This window comes from Filicampus tigris, chromosome 3 (assembly GCF_054856515.1).
Source record: "Filicampus tigris isolate MCC_2025a chromosome 3, RoL_Ftig_1.0, whole genome shotgun sequence".
Lineage (NCBI taxonomy): Eukaryota > Metazoa > Chordata > Actinopteri > Syngnathiformes > Syngnathidae > Filicampus > Filicampus tigris.
Genome location: NC_141219.1, coordinates 2,625,262 through 2,646,668, shown reverse-complemented (window position 1 = coordinate 2,646,668; position 21,407 = coordinate 2,625,262). Strand labels below are relative to the sequence as shown.

Sequence of the window (21,407 nt, the reverse complement as noted above, 5' to 3'; positions counted from 1 at the left end):
TTGGATTATGGCTCCATATCAGCGCTTGTGTGTGCAAAAAAAGCACCCGCCCTTGATATCAACAGGATCAGTGGATTAATCACAGTGAAACACACACAGATGGTCAGACAGGCAAAATTAGAAAAATATGCAATATGAATGAATACATTTGTCCCACGTAATACCAAGTGTGATTCATCTATCATGGGGATGTAATGGCTTGATGCATTGGTGTACTTAGCAGAGAGACAAAGTTAATTTCTTTATAGGCCAAACATTCCCACTGATATTGCGCGCTGCAGTATAAATGATTCTTCTGGGAATATTACGTAAATTAAATGAAGGCCATCTATCTAGTGAGCAAAGCAGCCTTGTGCATTAATTCATTTGTGTGCAGCACTCGGGGAGCACTTGACACGTTATATATTGTTTCATACAGGAATACATATTGTACATTTGCATTAGTGCAAAGTCAAGAACAGGACCTTGCATCAATTCATTTTGGCTTTTATTCTGCAACAGTGTTGTTTTTATTAATTACTTGAGCGGTAGTAGGCTTAAATGAGACATTTAAAAAAATGTTTTTTCAAACAATTTAAAACCTTTCCCATGTGGCCGTTTCAACTCGTGGATGCAGCAGTTCATACACAGCACCGTGTGTATGTGCCACATGGGCACTTCACGTTGTTTAATATTCTTAACTCAAGAGTCCTTGATTAATTTACAAGTGTATATACAGTATATATCTATATACACACACAATGACTCAATAAAAATGTATTCCACATTAAAGTTAAATGAAAATTGTATGTCCATAAATATTTGAAAACAAGCACTGAATTAAGTAAAACTTAACCGAATTTAACAAAACAAAAGTACTGTACCAGATTTAAAGTTGAAGCCATTATGCACAGTTTGATCCTTGTACCTCGCCTCTCAGCCAAAGTCAGCTGGGATAGGCTCCAGCACACCCGTATCCTTAATGAGGACCGGCACAATAGAAAATGGATCACTCGATCGCGACAGTACTGTTTTATTTTTACCCTACAGAGCCCTCTGCTGTATCTGGTGGGGCACTGCCCTACTTCCCCATAATGCGCAACCAAATCAAAGAGCATGCAGTGTTGTCGTCAGACTTCACTGTGTGTGAAAGGTGAAATTCTAATCGAGGCCACAGGCATTCCCCAATGGCCGGTGGGGGCCCCTGTTTTCCTGCGAGATGTCTACGGCTATGCCATCTGGCACAACAACATTTGACAAGGAGCGGCGATCGGAGGAAGCAGGAAGGCTTCCATAGTAACTCAACTACAGGGTTATTGACACGCAGTTGGCTTTAGGGTTCAATAAGAGACGACTATTAACAGGATGGGTGCCAGAAAAGGAGGGAAGGAAATTGCGTGCATGTGTACGTGTGTTTCTGTGTGCACTGCATATCTGTATGCGTTTCATCATTTACATCCTACCCTACCCAACGTTTAAAAGTCAACCCCCAAATTTTCTTGGCAATATGTTGTATGCGCCCCCACCAGTCCAAACACGGAATTTGGATTATAATTGCATTTGTGGAATACGAGTTAAGAAGCAAATTCCACCCGTTTTACCCATCTCAGGTGGTGGCCATTTTGTCAATTGCTGTCGACTGAAAATGAGATCACAGTTGCTCAGCACTCAGGTAACAACCAATCACGGCTCACCTGTTTTCTGAAGCTTCACCTGAGCCCTGAGCAACTATGATGTCATTTTCAGTCGACAGCAAGTGACAGAACTGAGATTGGCAAAAACAGGTGGCTTTGACTACTTAACTCATATTCCACAGACAATACCAATCAAAATATCTAGGTTAGACTGGTGCTGCCCATATAACATATAGTAAAGATTTTTTGGGGGTTGACTTCCACTTTAAAGACGCCACACATCACTGTCTAGTTGTTAGGGTTTCGTCTCCACCGGTTTTCATCAGCCCAATCAACCCCCTCCAGCCACCCGTGTCCTGTCCAGTTGTGCCTCATTGTCTCGTCAATTTGTAAGTGGTTCTCTTCTTTATTTCAGTGTCTTTGCATTGTCATCATTCATCCCATTTCCTATTGTGGTGAATCTGTTAGGTTACTTTGACCTTTTTGTTTTTTGTTTTTTTTAAATAAATGTTTTGAATACTTCCAGTTCTTGTGTGTTGGGTTTTTTTTTTTTAGGCTTACAATTTTTTTTGTTTTTCTCCCAATTTCCATAAAGCATTTCAGTGGCCGTCAATTATGCTCATATTTTCTCTAAACGCAAGCCAGCTTGTATTTTGTCCACAGCTAAAATGGCATTTTTGTCATACATTGTGTCAGGGAGTGTGTACTCGTATTTGAAGCACCCAGTAACCCTGATGAAAAATTGTGGCCACCAACATGGTCCTTCAAACAACAATGATGTGACTCCAAATCGGCCTTTGCACGAACTTTGACTGAATCGTGTGCTCTCGGGTCCAGAGGTGACACAAAACTTGTTGAGGTGGACACGGAAATTCCCGGAATTGTCCTAAAGTGTACCGTTGGCCCACTCAGCCCTCAAAGGCATCACCTTTATCTCCAAGAAAGTGCCGATTGTTTGTGATGCTTTCAATGAAAGTGGGAAGACGACAACAAAGTGGATCCAGCTGTTGTTTTTGTTATTGTTGTCTCGGAAGTTGAGGACTAGCTCTCAAAAACATTTTCCGAGCCCAGGGAGGCTCGGATGATATTCTCGGGCCTGCTCATCGTCTTTCATGAGTGACAGAAAAAGATTTCCCCTGCGGATGTACGGGTATCATTTCGGAAATGTCTCATCCATCCATCTGTCTATGTATGCCCCCCAAATACATTTCCTCAATTAAGAATTAAGAAGGCGCAACTATTAAAGCCTCACAACAACAAACAGGAGCTCCCCGACGAACTGCTGTCAGCGCCTTGCGTCACGCAGCGTTCCATTTCCGCCTTTGTCGAAACTTTCCACGTGACGACCAAATTGAATTGCTCAAAATGTATCCGAGGCATCCGGCGGAAATGATATGCTGAAACATTTTGAATATTTCACAATTACTAAAAGCAATCCCAGGTAGCAATTCATATTTCATGACTGCGTCCTCGCCACCAAGGCTAATTTATCTCCGATGTGAGACATCAATATTTGAATTTCTTTAAAGATTGCACAAGCAAAAGCCCATGATGTCTTGCCAAGGGAAACCGACATACAAACAGACTGTTTACATGGGTTGAAAGGGTCAATCCTCTTTTCACAATCCAAATAAATCTCGGAAGAAGTATAGGTGACAATGCAAGTGGGAAGTGGACAGGAAGTAGTTGAGCAGGATCCAACCAGATTTGAAACGCTTTTCCTTTTTTTCACACAAGCTGCTCTCACCATTGATGTCTTTTGACCTTTTTTCAATACTGGCTTTTGCTTTGTTCAGATTTTGACTTACTTTCCCGAATACAAGTCCCCTCCGGAAGTACTGGAACAGCAAGGTCAATTCCTTTGTTGTTGATGTACACTAAAGACATTTGGGTTTCAGATTAAAAGACATGAAGAATATGGGACAAAAGTTCATAAATCCAGATTTGATTTTGTGGTATTTACATCGAGATGTGTTAAACAGCTTAGTACAGAGCACCTTTTGTTTGAAGTCGCCCACTTTTCAAGTGAGCAAAAGTATTAGTAATATTTAGTATTTGGTGCCGTAACCCTTACTTGCAGTAACTTCATCAAGCCTGTGACACCATTGACTTCACCGGACTGTTGCATCCTTCATTTGAAGTGATTTTCCAGGCCTTTTCTGCAGCCTCTTTCAGTTCTTGTTTATCCCTGCTTATTAAAGAATTTGGGGGGGTTAAAAAAAATGTCATGGGCTGGGCGGATCCTTATCCCCACATATAGTGGGGGTCCACTGTAATCTTAATCATAAAGTAGCATGGTAAATATGTGGGTGGTAAATTTGTCACTCCAGCTTCCTCCCACGTTTCAAAAACATGCAAGATGGGTTCACTGAAAACTCAGATTGTCCATCGGTGTGAGCGTGACTGGTTGTTTGTTTGTACGGAACATAGAAAGTCTTCAACTCGGATACTCCCCAGCTCACCCTTATGAGGATTAGTGCTATAGAAAATAACGTGATAATGAATCTTCCACTTCTCCAAATAGTGCCGGATTGCTGTTATCGCAGTGCTCTACAAACTTGCCATTCTGATAAAGTTGAAGCTCCTCGACTTCCTGGCAGTGAGTGCGGGCCCGCCTCTGTGTCCTACAAACACACACAAATCATTTACACGCTGTACTCATCAAAGGCAACTTTCCCCCCCGTCGCCGCTGAGGCCTGACGTCGAGCTTCCAAATCAACGTCCCTGAGCGCTTCTCTACGAATCTCCGCCGATGCCAAGGATGCGATGCATTTTTTAAATACAGCTGTTGACCTATTATAGCGATACCACCAGAGACGCCCGGCACCCCCTCTTTTCTGTAGAATGGTGTACGTTAGATGCATCGGTGTTTACAAGGCGCGCTTGAGGGGAAACAGAACGCTGCCGTTAAACGAGGCAATCGGGCTAATGTCGCTGCGGGCCTGGCGCACCAAAAAAACAAAAAAACAAATTGTCAGTCAAATGGCGCCGTTCTTTGATTCGGCGACACAGCGCGCAACAATGATTACCCCGCAGTGTTAAACTCCTCCTGTGTCTTGCCGCCATCATAAATAAAATATGCCCGAGATAATGGATTTATACTCAATAATTCATCACCCAGTGATATAGTGTGTGTCGCCGGGTTCTGTAACACAGCGCTTAGCCAAATTAAGTTATCATGAAACAGATTTATTGACAGCTCGTTGCAGAGTTCATTTACTCAGCAGCCATTGCTTAATTACGCCCGCAAATGCAGAAACAAACAAGGCCGACAGACAGATTCTAAACTGCTGTCATGAGACCCTCGAAAAGACGGCATTTTTCTGACTTTATTTTCTGTCTCGCTTTGTCTGTGTATCATCGACACGGATTGCAATTTTTGCATTTTGTTGTCGTATTAAAGACATTGGCACAGAAAAAGAGCTTGGCTAGGTCAACCTGACGCGTTCACACCATTTCTTCATCTTATTGTTATGTTCAAACTACACTGATACAAAACTGAATGTTGGGCAGCCTCTGTTATGTATAAATTACACCTGGACACACTTGATGTGGGGACAAAATCCACCCGGCAATTTTCCTCCATTTTTTAGTGTGGTTGTCCTGCGTATGAATGGGGAGATGACTAAACATTTGTTTTGCTTTTGTTTTTTCAGTCACTATTTGTTGTAAACGTGAAAATAAGTGGCAACAACATGAAAAGGGCACTCAGTAGTCAAGCAAGTAATAATCTGCCTTCTTTTCACATCACCGCTCCATATGAACGGCTCTGACATTGAACGGCGGCATGAAGTTGGCTGAGCAATTTTATGGACGAAGTCGGCCCAGAAATGTTGGAACATTTTTCAGTGTCCTTTGAATGAGATTGATATGAAATGGGGATACGTAGTTGACCGAGGAATTTTCTGTAATTGTTATTGCTCTGCACAAATGGCTGGGATGCAGGATGACGCAGGACGATTTCTGGACAACAAATTTCCAGTATTTTTCCGTGTAGCAACACCACTGACTTGGAAGGGGATGACAAAGTCGACGCGCCACAAAGAGTGTTTCTATTTGTTTTGGTCGTACATCTTCCCATTCCTGTTTAAACATTGACCAGGTCAATTCTGAGATGTCTTTATAATTTGCAGAATAAATGGCCCCGACACGGAATGTAGAAGGGCGTCCTGTCCTGTCCTGAGTGTATGATGCCATATGCTCGTTCAGGGTCATCCAGCACATCATCACCCCCCTGTCATTAATAATGAGGAAGGGGTGGCTTCTTCCAAGAATGCCAGTGGGGTGGCCACAAATGGGACATCCTGGAAGTAATGCCGGGTCAAGTCATTGGGCTCCAGCTGGCTGGGTATCTTCAGGCCCGCCTGTTTGACCCCCGTTCATCTGAACAGACCTCGGGAGCCCTGGATGTCAGACCCCCACCCCACTACCCTTGTCCCTGGCTCACGACAGCCCTTTGGCTTCTGCAAGGACTGGGACACATTCTGTGATGGTCCATCAAACCAGTGATGATCAGTCCATATGGCGGATTAACAAATATGAAACGTGCATGTGGTTAACGATTAACCAGGGGTGGGAAAACTTTTGTGCTCAAGTGAAAACATTCATTCAAACAGTCCTAATGACTGTGAAAAATGTGTATTTGAAATTTTAATAGAAACAATTCATTCAGATTTTTTCATGGTATTATTTACTTACGATAATTCATTGAAAATATTATAAAATGATTTTGCAAATATTTTGCATTTCATTACAAATCAATTATTCATATGTTATATAAAATATTCCAAAATGCTGAGACACATTCAGTATATGTTTTCCACCAAAAAAGTGGAGGAAATGGAGGGTCCTGGAATAACTGGGAACAATCGAAAATGCTAAAAATTATTGGGAAAAAAAGAGAAAAAAAAATCTGCATACAACAAATCCGCGGGTGCCAAACTGCTAATATATGGGGGCCAACTGTAGTTTTAAATTGTAATATAACCAATCACCACTAGAAGACAGACATGTCTTATTTGTGCTTACACTGGGTCTTATACTGCCCTCTACTACAACGTGAATAGGCATAATATTTTTTTGAGTGGATTTGGAATATATGCAGGACAAATTATAGTACCTCAATAATTTTCAAATTTTGAGTTAGTTTATTTTTCATAAGCAAAAGCGGTCATAAGCAGTTCACAGGACATCATTTGCCCACCACTGTATTATTATTGCTTTTATAGAGAGATCCCGCAAAATTGCTGGGCCTGTGACATTGAAGTCAACCTCATTCAGTGTCGGTATAGGTACCATTCATACAGAACAGCGACATGACATTTGGTGTTAATATTAAGTACAGATCGGCTCCACTTGAGTTTAACGTCTGCCATCTGAGCAGCAAGGAAATAAAAATGAAATTTAATATCTAAACTTTCAAAAAATGTTGCAGCTTCCTCTATTTAGACAAGCCAAGCATGCTGTGGTGCGTTGACAATAATCCGCCCCAAGAGCGGAAAAATGTCAAACGGAGATGGACGGCATGATGTAAGGCACACTTTGGCCACCAGAGGCCAGTGAAATCCCGTTAGAAATTGCTACGCAGTAAATCTCCTTGATAAGATCATTTAAACATAAAGCATTTTTTAGTAAGTGTTTCTGACATCACACTAGAATTACAGTTTTTTTATTCGTAATGTATTGTGTGTATTTTGATAATTGCATATGATTAGGTTAGAATTATTCATTAATAGTGAATCTTATAACATGTGAGACTGATTCCAAGATGCACTCAATCTTATTGTCACTCTGGTTTAACGCAGAGTTGTCACTTAATTGCATTTGCTTGAGAATGATTTAAATCAAATAGTACACCACCAATTTTTGGACACTTTTCAAGCTATTGAATGAGTAACAGTTCATAGTATATAAGTGCATGTATCTTTGTTGGGACTAGTCAAAACAGAGTTCCAGTATTTTCAATGTAGTATGAAAATTTAATATTTAATTCTAGATGCATTTTTTCAGTTTGAACAATGGTACAGTGTACTACTACAACTAATAATAATTATAATTATAATAATTATAATAATAATAATAATAAGTATAATGATAATAATAATAAGAAGAAGAAGAAGAATTAATTGATTTAATTATGTTCATTATCAGTGGACATTTCAAGATTAGAGTTTTCACTCGGGCTTTTCCCACTTCACTCCACCAGATGTCCCTATTTGAACATTAAACGTAGTTCCTCGTTTACGCCGCCAGATAGAACTGTTGCTTAAAAAACGTACAGCGCTGAATTTGGGGTTCAAACAAAGCATCCACTCAACTTTTCGTGCAATAATGCCAAAAGTTTAAACAAGGGATTCTAATAGCCGATTTGATAGAGTATAAAATTTGTATTTTGGCTCATGTCATTATCAGGACTGTTAAAAAAAACATTTACTTCTAAAAAGGACATTAACTACACAAAAGGACATTAACTACACAAAAGTGTACGAGTGAGTCATAATGACATACAGTATATTATCTGTTCTGTGATTATGCAAAATGGTCATATTTGTCAGGAATTTGTCAGTTATGCTTTTCTTCTGAGAACAGATGATGAGTAAAAATTATATATATATATATATATATATATATATAGTTTCATGGTTCAATCCTATTTGGACAGAGCCCAGAACCGCATTTTTTAAATACAATGCATTTGTTCTTAATTTATTATTCAAAATGTTTTCCTATTTTATTAATGAATTAACCTATTGCACAAACTAAACAAAAGCAATGCAACAACTTTAGATGAGAAGTATTCTAAGACTCTAGATGAATGCTCATGGGCTCAAAGAATGCAAAGGACCAGATGTAGCCCTCGGGGCATACTTTGTTCACCCCTAAGATCATCATGCCTCCCACTTTCAGCTCTGCTTTCTTCATGGCTGCGCACAAAGAAGGAAGAAAAAAAGTGCTTGTGTAAGCAAAAAACGAGAAAGTTGTGAGAGCTTGAGGTAAAAGGAAAAAGAAAGAAAGAAAAAAACTGCAGACGAGCAGAAGCGACACAAACAGGAGGACCTTTGAGAAACTTTGAGCAACTTTTAAGGAAACCCAAAGGCTTTCAAAATGGGTTTAGTGTCCATTTTTGTGAGTGTGTTTTTTCTCTATTTTATCTACTTTAAAGCAACATCTGCTGCCCCTTCTCCTATCATCAAATTTCCCGGAGATGACACTCCCAGAACAGACAAAGAAGTTGCACTGGTAAGATTATTTTAGTCTTCTTTTACAGTACAAATGGCTTTTTCCCTCACCAATTTGTACCCATTTTCCACATATTTTTCCCACTTTTTGTAGCGCTACCTGAACAAGTTCTATGGGTGCCCACAAGACAGATGTAACCTGATGGTGCTCAAGGACACCTTGAAGAAAATGCAAAAGTTCTTCTCCCTGCAAGAGACTGGCGAGATTGACGCCAAGACTGTGGAGATCATGAAGAAGCCCCGCTGCGGCGTGCCAGATGTGGCCAACTACAACTTCTTCCACAGGAAACCATTGTGGCAGAAGAAAGACGTCACCTATAGGTCAGACCATGGACTTCTGTATATTTAAAAATATTTCTAAATGTAGAATGAGGGACTTGAAAAAGTTTCAAATTGATTATACTACTAACATGATAAGAATTGCTAAAATTCTGAAATAGGCTACTAATGCTTTCTCTGTTAACATGTAAATATTGTAGAATTCATCATGTAATCTGTATTTGTTTGTCCACTATGTTGGAGGTCCAGATGGGCAGGATAAGATAGCCCTGAAACAGAAAGACTAGTAGACCAACGTGTGCTGTTTTTATATTTCATTATTTTTTTCTGTATTAATAGGTAAACATAAGATGTGTTATACATTTTTCAATCTTAGATGTTCTGAGAGGAGGGCTAAAAACAGAGCTGGGCATTCCGTCCCAGGGACGGAACGGTCCGTCCCCGTTCTAATGTTGTGAAGCGCTAAAACCTACCGTCAATGAAGTGTTCAGAACAAAGAGAGATCCGCTCTGTTGAGTCGTGAAAGCCACAACCTCCGTCTTTCTCTTGAAAAATGTTCGCTTTTCTCACCTTGATTCAAAACTGGTGTCGGTTAACGATGAAATGAGACGTCCCACCCACTTATATTGTTGCAGCCAAACACTCCACAATAATTCACTTTGTTCTTTTATTTTTACATTTGCTGTCAAACTTACCTATTAAAACACTCGATAAGCACCACAATAAAACTATGGATAGACTCCCAGCATGACATCACGGGAAAACTATCTACAGTACTTAGACGAGCTTAGTAAATAAAGTGATAAGACTGATCTCATTGATAATGATTTTACACCCTTCCATATAGCTGGGTGTCATTTCAAATGTGAATTGATAAAACGCTAACAGTTCGGATACTAACATACAGAAAACAGTCTTAGTAAAGAAAGAGACAAGAGATTGACAAGAATTTATCATCTTGTCATATATTGAAGTTCTATTTCAAAGAGAATTTATGAAATGCTGGTATGCTAACAGTTCCTATGCTAACATACAAGTTTCGTAAGACAGCCATTGAGTAGACTGAGATAACGGGACTGTAGTTGAGTGTCATTTAACAAGACAATGGATCAAATGTTAACCGTTGAGATTCAAAGATACTGTAAAGCAGGGGTCTCAAACTCCGGTCCTCGAGGGTCGCTTTCCTGCATGTTTTTGAGGTTTCCTCCTGCAACACACCTGATTCAAATGATCAGGATTGTTATCAGGCTAAGATGTAAAGCATTAGGTAAGATAGCAACCTGAGTCACAAAAGCGCTTCTTCTATGTTCAGAGGAAATGCTAACACACTAGCCGTTGCAAACATTTAGAAAGGCGATGACCACTAAATCAAAACCACGCTCACATGTGAGCAGCCCCTGAAGAAGTTCTTTAACATCAAAAAATGTCTGGTCCAAATTTTCTTCACATATTCAAATGGACCTCAACTTGGCCACCCCACAATTTGAGCCACCTCACACCACTCTCCAACCCTCCTTTAACAGCCCCTAATCCTGCATTCCCAAACACCCCCTCCCATCACCACTATCCTCTGGGTCATGACACATGTTTTTCTTACTAAAAACAAAGTAGCCTACTGTCAGATGTTGTGTTTCGAGGTTTACAAAGATGTTTAGTTGGTTTATCCAGATGAGTGCTTCTATGATCCCAGATTTTCTGCTGCCTGCTGCATTTTTCGCCACATGATTCATGGCCATGTTGTTAGTCAGCACCCCCACGCACACTCCCTCCTGCAGCCAAATTCTTCAACAATCTCCGTTGCTGTGAAGTTGTCGTTGCTTCTTCTTGAAAGCACCTCATTCTCGCTCCACAGAATCCTCGGATACTCTCCGGACCTGGACGAGGAAGTCATTAATGACGCTTTCTTCAGAGCCTTCAAAGTGTGGAGTGATGTCACGCCGCTCTCATTCAATCGCCTCATGGACGGAGAGGCGGACATTATGATCAATTTTGGTCGCAATGGTATGCCAATAATACACGCAGTCCAGTGTTTTCTTGGGCCGTATCACTTTCACAGTAGTGACAATAATAATAAAAAAAGAACAAATGTCCTCAATACTGTAAATCTCAGAGTGCTTCGCCCACTTAAATATCACTACGTCTTTTAATAGCCACTGGTTCTCAATTAAATTGCCAGGAGCATCATCACTTCAAATAAATATTTGCCACACGTTCAAACAACACCTTTTCACTTTCAGTGAAACAGATAATGAAATGCCACGACTATAGTTAATTTTACTCTGACTGATACCACCATGTTTGTAAAAATAAATGCCTTACCTCTTATAGATGCTTTGTACTGGCGGCAGTTGCTTATCATTACATAAGTGACCCTCGCTTTAATAGATATCGCGCCCCACTTAATTAATTGTCCGCCGAAATAGATAAATACGTTACCTCAAACAGCTGCCTGCAGTATTGTATGATAAACTGTGTCATCAACAGAGCATGGCGATGGGTACCCATTTGATGGCAAAGACGGCCTCTTGGCTCACGCCTTTGCTCCCGGTCCAGGAATAGGCGGCGACTCCCACTTTGATGACGATGAGCAGTGGACGCTGGGAGAGGGCCAAGGTAAAACTTTTCCAAAGTGCTGCGTCTCATTTTCAGCAAAGTACAACTGACACACATATTACAACAGCATCCATTCAACGCCAACAAATGTAATTGTACGAACTTTCTGGCACTGCTGCTTGGATAAATCCTTCGCCAATCTGGAAGGTGAACAGAAGACAAAAATTCCCTTTTGCAACAGTTGATCCAGATGAGTTTCAAACAGTTGAATCCTATTGGTTCTCTTTCAAACAGTGGTGAAGGTGAAATTCGGCAACGCGGACGGAGAGTTCTGCAAATTCCCCTTCCTGTTCCAGGGTACCGAGTACAACAGCTGCACGTCTCAGGGCCGCGACGACGGTTTCCTGTGGTGCTCTACCAGCTACAACTTTGACGACGATGGCAAATATGGCTTCTGTCCTCACGAGTGTAAGTCACAGCCTTGTTTGGCCTGAGAGACCTAATCGTATTGAATTATTTCTGTTGTGTTGTACTGACAGAAAGTAGGCGGTGAGGCTTTGCCAGGAAAACATTTTTTTCTGTTGGTTTTGTAAGGGAATCATTGTGGATTTATTTCCAAAGTTATTGCCCTACTTTAGGAAATTGGTCTTTGTTAAACATTTTGTTTATCTGTGTTACCCCTTTCAATATGCCGTAAACTTTAGGGGTGCAATTGGTTCTGGAGCTTTCTGTCAACATTCTTTGGGATTGGGCTGTTTTGGACTTTTGCTTTGTAGTCAAAAATGGGTATTTTGAACATCTTTGAAATGTTTTTTCTCCTGTGGAACCTATCCTCGGGGCGGAGAAATGCCCAAATTTGGCCTGATTGTCGGTATGTATGCACCCAATTTAATACTCTGTTCGTTTCAACCTTTGCATTGTAGTGCTCTTCACCCTGGGTGGAAACGGCGATGGCGCTCCATGTAAATTCCCCTTCACCTTCCAGGACGAGAAGTACGACAGCTGCACCACCACGGGCAGAGATGACGGCTATCGCTGGTGTGCCACAACTGAGAACTATGACCAGGACAAAAGCTACGGCTTCTGCCCCGAAACCGGTCGGTGGTGACTTCTTTTGGATTTTATCATCTTTGTTTACAGGACTGTGAAGCCTTGACTACCCTGATGGGTGTTTTTCTCTCCAGGGAAGTTTCATTTGTGGTTTTCCGGTCTTGGTCATGGTTTGCCGAAGGCATGTGAAAGTATTTTAATGTGCTCATTACCCGCTCGGTCAAGTCGGCCTGGTTTTAAGGTTGTGAGAGAATCACGGTGTTAGACAAGAAGTATGACCACTGGGGTTTCCGTGTGGTTAGCACTTTTGCCTCATAGTAAGGAAGCTTCTGGATTCCAAGCTTGTCTCCACAAGATCATTGTTAGGTTCATTGAAGACTCTAAATAAGTGAATTTAGAGTCACTAAATTCGGGTTTGAACCCGGCTCTGGACCCTCCTGTGTTTCTTTTGTGTGTTCTCCTGCTTGTGTGGGTTATCTACATTGGTTATTATGCCTACATTTGAAGAACATGTTATGTTAGCATATTACATTAATAAAGAACTCTAAATTGCCCATTGGTGGGAATGTGAGTGTTAATGGTCATTTGTCCATGCGCAAATGATAAGAGACCAGTCCAGGGAGTACCGTCACAGTTATAAGAGTCATTGAAATAGTCATTCCTCTGCAGCCATGACAACCGTGGGAGGCAACAGTGAAGGCGGCCCCTGTGTCTTCCCCTTCACCTTCCTGGGAGACACCTACGACTCCTGCACCACGGCCGGACGTAGTGATGGCAAGAGGTGGTGCGGTACGACCAAAAGTTACGACGATGACCGCAAGTGGGGTTTCTGCCCCGACCAAGGTAGTGACCAACGGATTCATATCCTATCACTGAATTCTATCTGCAAAGGAAATACCGCATATTTCAACACATGGATTGTTTTCAGGCTACAGTTTATTCCTGGTGGCTGCTCATGAGTTTGGCCATGCTCTTGGATTGGAGCACTCTGAAGACCCTGGCGCACTGATGGCCCCCATCTACACCTTCACCAAGGACTTCAGACTCTCCAGCGATGATATCGCGGGAATCCAGGAGCTCTACGGTAGGAAGGAATTACCATACCATCACAGATTGGTTCAATTAAAGCCCAGGGAATGACAATCGACCCTTATACTGTACTTTTAGGCGTTCCCACAGACAAGCCTCTTCCCCCAACCCAGGGACCCGTTACCCCAATGGACATCTGCAAGGAGCCTGTTACTTTTGATGCTGTTGCCCAAATTAGAGGAGAGACCTTCTTCTTTAAGGACAGGTAAATGAAATGAAAGGTGTAACGTTGTTTTGGACCAATGGCATCCCCGTAATCACACGTCATAGTATTTGCTCCATTAAATGACGGTACGACGACGGTATGACGGATCTATTTATTCACGTACAATTGCCACATACCTGCTTCCTCTCATTATGCTCTATCTGATAATACATACATCGATATTTTGGGGGTGGGGGGTCCGATTGTTGTACATTGTGATTCTTGTCCACTGCTACTATCCTCGTTGCTACTTTAAAACCTTATGAAGATCTGCTACTAATGCTAACATTTTGTTTTCTTCTATTCCTTGTTTACCAGAAATGGAATGTCCAACCGTTTCTAGCTTGCGTTTTTTTCAAACTAAAACCAGCCTTCAATACAAATAGTTATTAGCCTTAAACGCTGTGTGCTTTGCTTCACACGCACCGGCGTGTAAGCAATTACTCATGCAGCAGTGAAATGCTGCGTTTGTGCATCAGTCTTCTTGAAAATTGTGCAAGTGGTTGAGCATTTTGCTGACTACGATTTTTGTAAAAGTAATGTAAAAGTAAATACAAGCTATGAGACTTAGAACTCTTTAGCAGCGCATCCAAAGGAAATAGGACAGCCTGACCAAGGAATTAAGTGTTTCTCCTGGACAAGCTTGCATTTGAATCAAACCAGAATCCAACTCGCAGAATATTCTTTTATTTCACTACATTTGCAGGCATCAAATTCTTTGGCGCCCTCAAAAGGTTTGGCTCGTTGTTTGGAAATCAAGCTGTGCTGCAACATGATTCCTTGTGACTCATAATGCTGGAGGAGTCCAAGCAGATATTTAAGTTTGAACAGTCTGATAGCCTAACCGTGTTTCTGGTCTCAAGTATTCCGTTCATGCAATTTTCTCTCATACCAAGTGACAATGTCGGTCATTAGACATATAAAGACTTTATCTATTGCAGTTTCAACATGTTCATTCAAAGTGGAGTGAAATTATTTTTAGCCGGCCACTCAACCTGCATGTTTACACGTTCTCTGGTGTCACTCATTTTATGGTCATTCCTTGCTGTTATTGGGGTAATTTGCACTTGTTTCGTGCAGAGGTCCTTAGGGGTACCGTTTGAAATAATTGCTGGGTTTTATTTTGGGCTTTTAAAGGTCTGGAAAGTACCAAGTATTACTGCTACACTGAAAACAAAAGAAAGTTATACTATTATGAGAAAAAAAAAAACAAGAACTGTATAGGAGTGAAGTTGAAAAGTTATGCTATATGGCTACTTCTATACTACTGCACTTTGAGAACGACACTTGAAATTTGCCCAGCCGAAATCATATTATTGAACAAAAAATTCAAGCCGAATGCCGAGCATTAGTTGAATTCCCGTCTTTGCTGCGTTCTGTGTAAGTCGTCATTGAATGCTGTTTCTTGTCAATTTACAGTTTGGTATCACATTGTCTTGCATTTAATTGTCAGATTGTGGTATGCTGGGTTGCTGTGTGAAAGTGGACACAGTTGTGTCAATGTCCCAATTTTGCCAAGCTCTGCGTAGATGGCAAATGTGGCTATTTTACGGGATCTCAGTATAAAATGATCATACATTTGGAAACGGCTACTTTCTGCAAACGCAATGGAGATCTTTCAAAACTTGCAGATGGATTCATAAAGAACAAAATTAAATCAGGGCTGATGGTTGTATTTCTCACTTTGACTTGACACGATCCTTGCTCTACTTTAAGACCTGCGTATCATTTGCCTTTTGGAAACTGGGTCAGTGGAAAAGGTTTTAGGAAGCAGTCGTCGTTGTTATTGCGTAGCCGTATTGCGAATCCAGGCAAGAAGGGTCTTGTTCCACTGGCGCAGCCTCGGGTCTTAACGAGAACCAGATGCTCATGAATCACGCCTTTGTGGGCTGACTCGGCCCGTGGAGAAGTTGTACCGGCCGTCCCCTGCCCCCCACCTTCAACTCCGTACTATTAGCCCACCTCCCACCTCCCGTCCCCTTTTTACCTCTCCTCTGTCTCTGTGCCAGGTTCCTGTTCAGGTCAGTAAACTTCAGAAGCAAGCCCAATGGACCCATGCTGGTGGCCACCTACTGGCCTGACCTGCCCAGCAAGATGGACGCCGTCTATGAAAACCCAGTGGAGGAGAAAACAGTCTTCTTCTCAGGTTGGATCAGTAAAAGTGCTGATTGCTGGGATTTTTTTTTTTTTTCCATCAGAAACAAATAGTTGCCTTTGCTGCGAAACCACTTGGATGACTTTACTTTTAATGGTCAGCCATTTCTATTTTCTGGAACTGATGGTGGGGATATCCCGTAGTCCAATATGCACTTATTAGTGGTTCTTCAAACATTCTTTGGGCTTGACTAAACGAAATGAAATATTAATGTTCCTGCACTAGGATGAGCTTTACATAATTTGTGCCAGCTACAAAAGCATGTCTAGGTTGGCTATAGATAGCAATCAACTAACATATACATAATTAGGTTTATATTGTGCAATAGATGTCAACAAGTGATAGACTTTTGACTAAATGTCCTTGGTCAACAATATTCCGTTAATTTTTTGGATGACTGAACCTCCCCATTGGAGCTGACCAATGGTATTGATTCCATGATATTGAATCATGGTCTGTCATAGATGATGGGAAAAACGTTGAACATTGGGGTTATTTGATTCATAGTTCTTCGCCCACAGTGTTTTTCTGAAAGTATTCATTCATTTAGAGATAACAGGTTGCAATTATTTTTGAGAATTTATGTCAGTATTTGTGATATCAGTGTGTAAGCTGGTGGTATCTCCACTCAAAACGTTTTTGTTAATAATAGTTCTCTGTTCAAATCATGCCACACATCATTGGAATTTATCAGTATTTAAGATCACAACACGCACTAAAAATTGTATCACTTCTTCACTTCGGACAAATGCATTTCTGTCATAGGGGTGGCACACACCATAATTCCACACAGTAGAGCAGCTTGTTGTGTTTTCATCCACTTGTGTAGAGGAATGCATGAGAAAATCAGACGACCAGGAGCGTACATGGTGGTTACTTTTATCTATCATTGGCCTTATGTCGTACAGGCAAGGAGATGTGGGTGTACAAGGCCGACGAATTGGAGAGAGGCTACCCCAAGAGTCTCGACAGCCTCGGCCTGCCCAGCGATCTGGAACAGATTGACGCCGCCTTCAGCTTTAGGAAGAACAGGAAGACTTACCTCTTTGCCGGGGAGCAATTCTGGAGGTGAGGAACAATGTTTTTACCTGTCAAAGTATGTTGACTGTGTAATTATTTTGCTAATTCAACTTCTGTATATGTGACTTGCAGATACGATGAAAATACAAAGACAATGGATGACGGATTCCCCAAACTCATAGCTGAAGCCTGGAACGGCATCCCAGATGGTGTTGATGCTGCCTTCAGTCTCAGCGGAATTGGTAATTTCATTAGAAATCTACCTGCTTCTGATCGGGGCTCATTTGGGTTAAATAGCTAAGGTACAGGCCCTTTAATGGCTGCCGTGGCTTCAAACTAAAATAGACAGTTTTCCTGCTCAATTTGTTCCATGTGTCCTCAAGACTTTTTGGGAGCAACCTGGTAAACATGTCCACCAAATTCTGTGTTGATCGGAGAAACTACAGCAGTGTTGGGGACTTTTTCTTTTTTTGTTTTTCGAACCTTAAGTCTGCTGAATGAGTTTTGAGGTGTTTATGTTTGCTACCCCTAAAATACGTACAGTACATGTTCACTAGGATACATGCACATAAAAAAAATCCTCCCAGATCCTATTTTTTCCCCTTTCCCCTTTAATAAGGTAAATGATACAACTTGCTGATATCAATACAATTGCCGGATGTATGGTGGCCTTAAAGGGGAAATCAACCCAAACATATTTTTTTCAAGAATATGTTCTATGCAGTCCCATTATTTGAAACAAGGCAATATGATTAATATTAAATGAGTTAAGCAGCAAAGTCTACCCATTTTAGCAATCTCTGGGGCGGCCATTTTGTCACTTCTGTCAACTGAAAATGACATCACAGACACTCAGGGCTCAGTTAACGACCAATCACGGCGCACCTGTTTTCGGAAGCTGAGCTATGATTGGTTGTTATCTGAGCTCTGAGGGTCTGTGATGTCATTTTCAGTCGACAGAAGTGACAAAATGGCCGCCCACAGAGATGGCTAAAAACGGGTGGATTAACTCTTATTACACAAATGCAATATTTATCAGAATGCTGTGATACCTTGTCTCAACTAGTGGGCTTGCACAGAACATATTCTTGAAAACATATGTTTGGGTCGACTTCCGCTTTAAGGTGACAAAACGACTAATGTCTGCATCTGAGAAGCATTCTATTTTAGAAGCAGGGATGAGTTGGTGAATTCTCATGACTGAGCGATCACATTGACCTATTGAGTCAAGTTATTTGTGGGTATGTGTAATGTTGACTACACTAAGCAGTAGACAATTGTAGAAGTTAAGTCTACATATAATATGAACTTTGTTAAGGAAAGAACAAAAGAACAGTCCCGGGGGGTGAATTTCAGGAATGCACGCCGCTGCCCTCCTGTTTGCCCTTGGCCTCCTTCTGAATGGGAATATTTTGGCAGCGCCTTGTGACCAAGGTTTTTTTTCTCCATTGCGGCTCTGTTAACATGCGCGGCAGCTTCAGCATCTCAGAGTCAATGTGTTTATATAAAGTGAATGTGTGCAGCTGGACAGAAGAGCCTCTGTTTGCAACATTCGGAGAAGACTTAACTGATGCATAAGGGGCCTCTACCTGAATGGGCAGAATGAGGCGGTGTCATAAAAGTGCCATAAGGAAGGCGCCGTTACTCTAAATTGTATTTTACATATCATCGCTGCCCTGTGAAAACCACTTATGTCCGTTTTTTTCAATTTTCTTATTTTTACGTGAATGGTCTTTCCGCGTTACAGACATCGCTTTTTTTTTTTAAATCCCAAATTGGACATAATTGTTTTTCACAGGACAACGACGATATAATGCAAAGCAGTTTCTGAACTGATGTGAGTAAACAAGTCTGTCTCGTGTTTTTTTTTTTTTTATTCATTTCCTTACACAGCAAGTCCACCCCCCCAAAATCTTCTTTGCAATAATATGTTCTCTGTGCCTTCACTAGTCAAAAGAAGCCTTCTTATTAATATTGCGTTTGTGGAATATGAGTTAGGCAACAAAATCCACCCGTTTTAGACATCGCAGGGGACGGACATTTTGTCACTTCTGTCAACTGGGAATGACATCACAGATGCTCAGGGCTCAGGACCAATCACGGCTCACCTGTTTTCTGAAGCTGAGCCATTATTGGTCGTTATCTGAGCCCTGAGCAACTGTGATGTCATCTTTAGTCGACAGCAAGTGGAAATACGGCCGCCCCCTGAGATGGACAAAAACGGGTGACTTTTGCTGCATAACTCATATTCCACAAACACAATATTAATCAGAATGCTGTGTTTCAACTAGTGGGCCTGCATGGAACATATTCTTGTAAAGAACATTTTTGGGTTTACTCCCTTTAAGTGTGCCACCGCTTAATGGATATGACCGATGTATTCCGTTTAATCTCCTGCATATTCACACGAGCTCCCCTATTTGTGTTTTTTGTGCTCTCGGTGAAATGCCCGCCCTAAGATGTCACAAGATGCCACCGAAGCTCTGTTCAAATGAGAGAGTGTTACAGTATTGTGTGTCGAGGAAGTACAGTATGTTGACGTGATAGTCTACACCTCGACCGAGAGATAAGCTTTGTATGACAATTGAATTTTCAACGAAGCAATTATGCAGATTTTGTTGGTGAGCGAGAAAACCCACTGAGCATGGGAACATGATAATTTCTCCAACCTGTTGTCGTCTTCTGTACGAAATCCTCATTTTCTGCGCTGTGTTCATCTCCACCAGATTACAGCTACTTCTTCAAAGGCGACCACTATTTCAAACTGGAGGACAGCAGCTTGAAGATTGTCAAGTTGGGTGAAATCACAAAGGACTGGCTCGGCTGTTGAGCACATCAGGCTACATTCCCTGCGACGAGGACAATGCCACACACTCTCATACTCGACCTGAGGCCGCCGCTGCCGTGCGCGCTACTTTTTAATAATGCATTGGAAGCCTCCATTTGGACTTTCCGCACAGCGAAACACAGCTTTGTTAATGTGTGACGTTCCATGTCACGCCTATGCACATTTACTATATGCGTACTCTTTCTTTTGTATTGTCCTTTGTTTTAGTCGACTTTTTAACAGAGACAGCAGGTATGTCCACACTGCATTGAAGGCAGTGCTTTCAGCGTGCTGTGAGATGAGTTTGTTGTGAACGGCATGAGGATTCCACGTTTGGCTTGGATGACGCCAAAGTGTGTAAAGTAGTTTCATAAGAAATGTATCTGTTTTAACTGTAGTTGATTTTCTCATGGTTGTGCAATACATTTGAAAAAAAAATGACTTTTGCACAATCTCTGTGACCGAATATGGTGCTTTAGAAACTTTCTCCAAAAAATGCACACAATGGAGTGTCAAACTAAAGGAAGGTCTTCCTCAAATGTAGGCGTGATCTTTTAATTTGACACTCATTTGTATATACATGCATTTTTATATTCTGTGTAATGTCTGACGTGGTGGAATTTCCAGGAGTTGTTTAGGCACACATTATTTTCCTCTTGGTTAGCACTTTGTAAGAGCTTTGTTGTTTTAGTTTGGTACGGAGCGATTGGAGGCACAGGTTGCCTCTTTGGGTCGTCTAGCCTTGCTGCATGATGAAATCATGACAATTGTACCGCAGTAGTATTGCTAAAAAAAACAAAAAACTTTTGTTTATTTTACCCTCAACGTGTCGATACAGTTGTAGTTTTTTATTGTCTTGGTTGTCATGCTTGTGCACTTTGTTACTGTCATCAATAAAGATTGTCATTATATGGTAATAATGTGAGATGAGTGTGATTTAATTCAATTAAATTGGATCGTAAATGTGATTTGAAGTCCATAGGCCACCAACAGGGCTTTGTCCAAGTGCACAAAGCGAGGTTCACAAAGTGAAAACCTGTCTCAATACTTTTGACCAGACCATTCTGCTCTAAACTGTTTTTTTCTTTCGTTTTAATATACTTACTTAAAACTGCGCCACCTTGTGGAATTCCTTGTGCAGTACACTAAACGATTTAAAAAAAAAAACACTGTAATCATTTCTTAGTTATTGTACTATGTTATTGCATTATTGTGTTTGGAATCTGATTTGTTTGGGTGTGTGTGATGTTAAAAAATATATATATGGCCAATGCTCACTACAGAGAAAAGTCTCAATGCGAACAAAATCCAAATATTTTATAACCTGCGGGAGCCCTAATTGCTTCAGAGGGACAGGGATGAAGTCCATAGCCCTCGT

General features: G+C 41.2%; 1 protein-coding gene across 1 annotated transcript; it reads left to right on the top strand.

The window, feature by feature from the left end:
* The first annotated feature begins 8,547 nt into the window (after positions 1-8,547).
* On the top strand, positions 8,548-20,949 carry mmp2 (matrix metallopeptidase 2). The gene is made up of 13 exons (XM_086026104.1): positions 8,548-8,852; positions 8,946-9,172; positions 10,983-11,131; positions 11,615-11,743; positions 11,978-12,151; positions 12,607-12,780; positions 13,403-13,576; positions 13,662-13,817; positions 13,901-14,027; positions 16,037-16,173; positions 17,091-17,250; positions 17,335-17,444; positions 19,929-20,949. The coding sequence occupies exons 1-13, from the start codon at positions 8,718-8,720 to the stop codon at positions 20,030-20,032; spliced, it is 1,956 nt and encodes a 651-aa protein (XP_085882230.1). The 5' UTR covers positions 8,548-8,717; the 3' UTR covers positions 20,033-20,949.
* Positions 20,950-21,407: the final 458 nt, after the last annotated feature.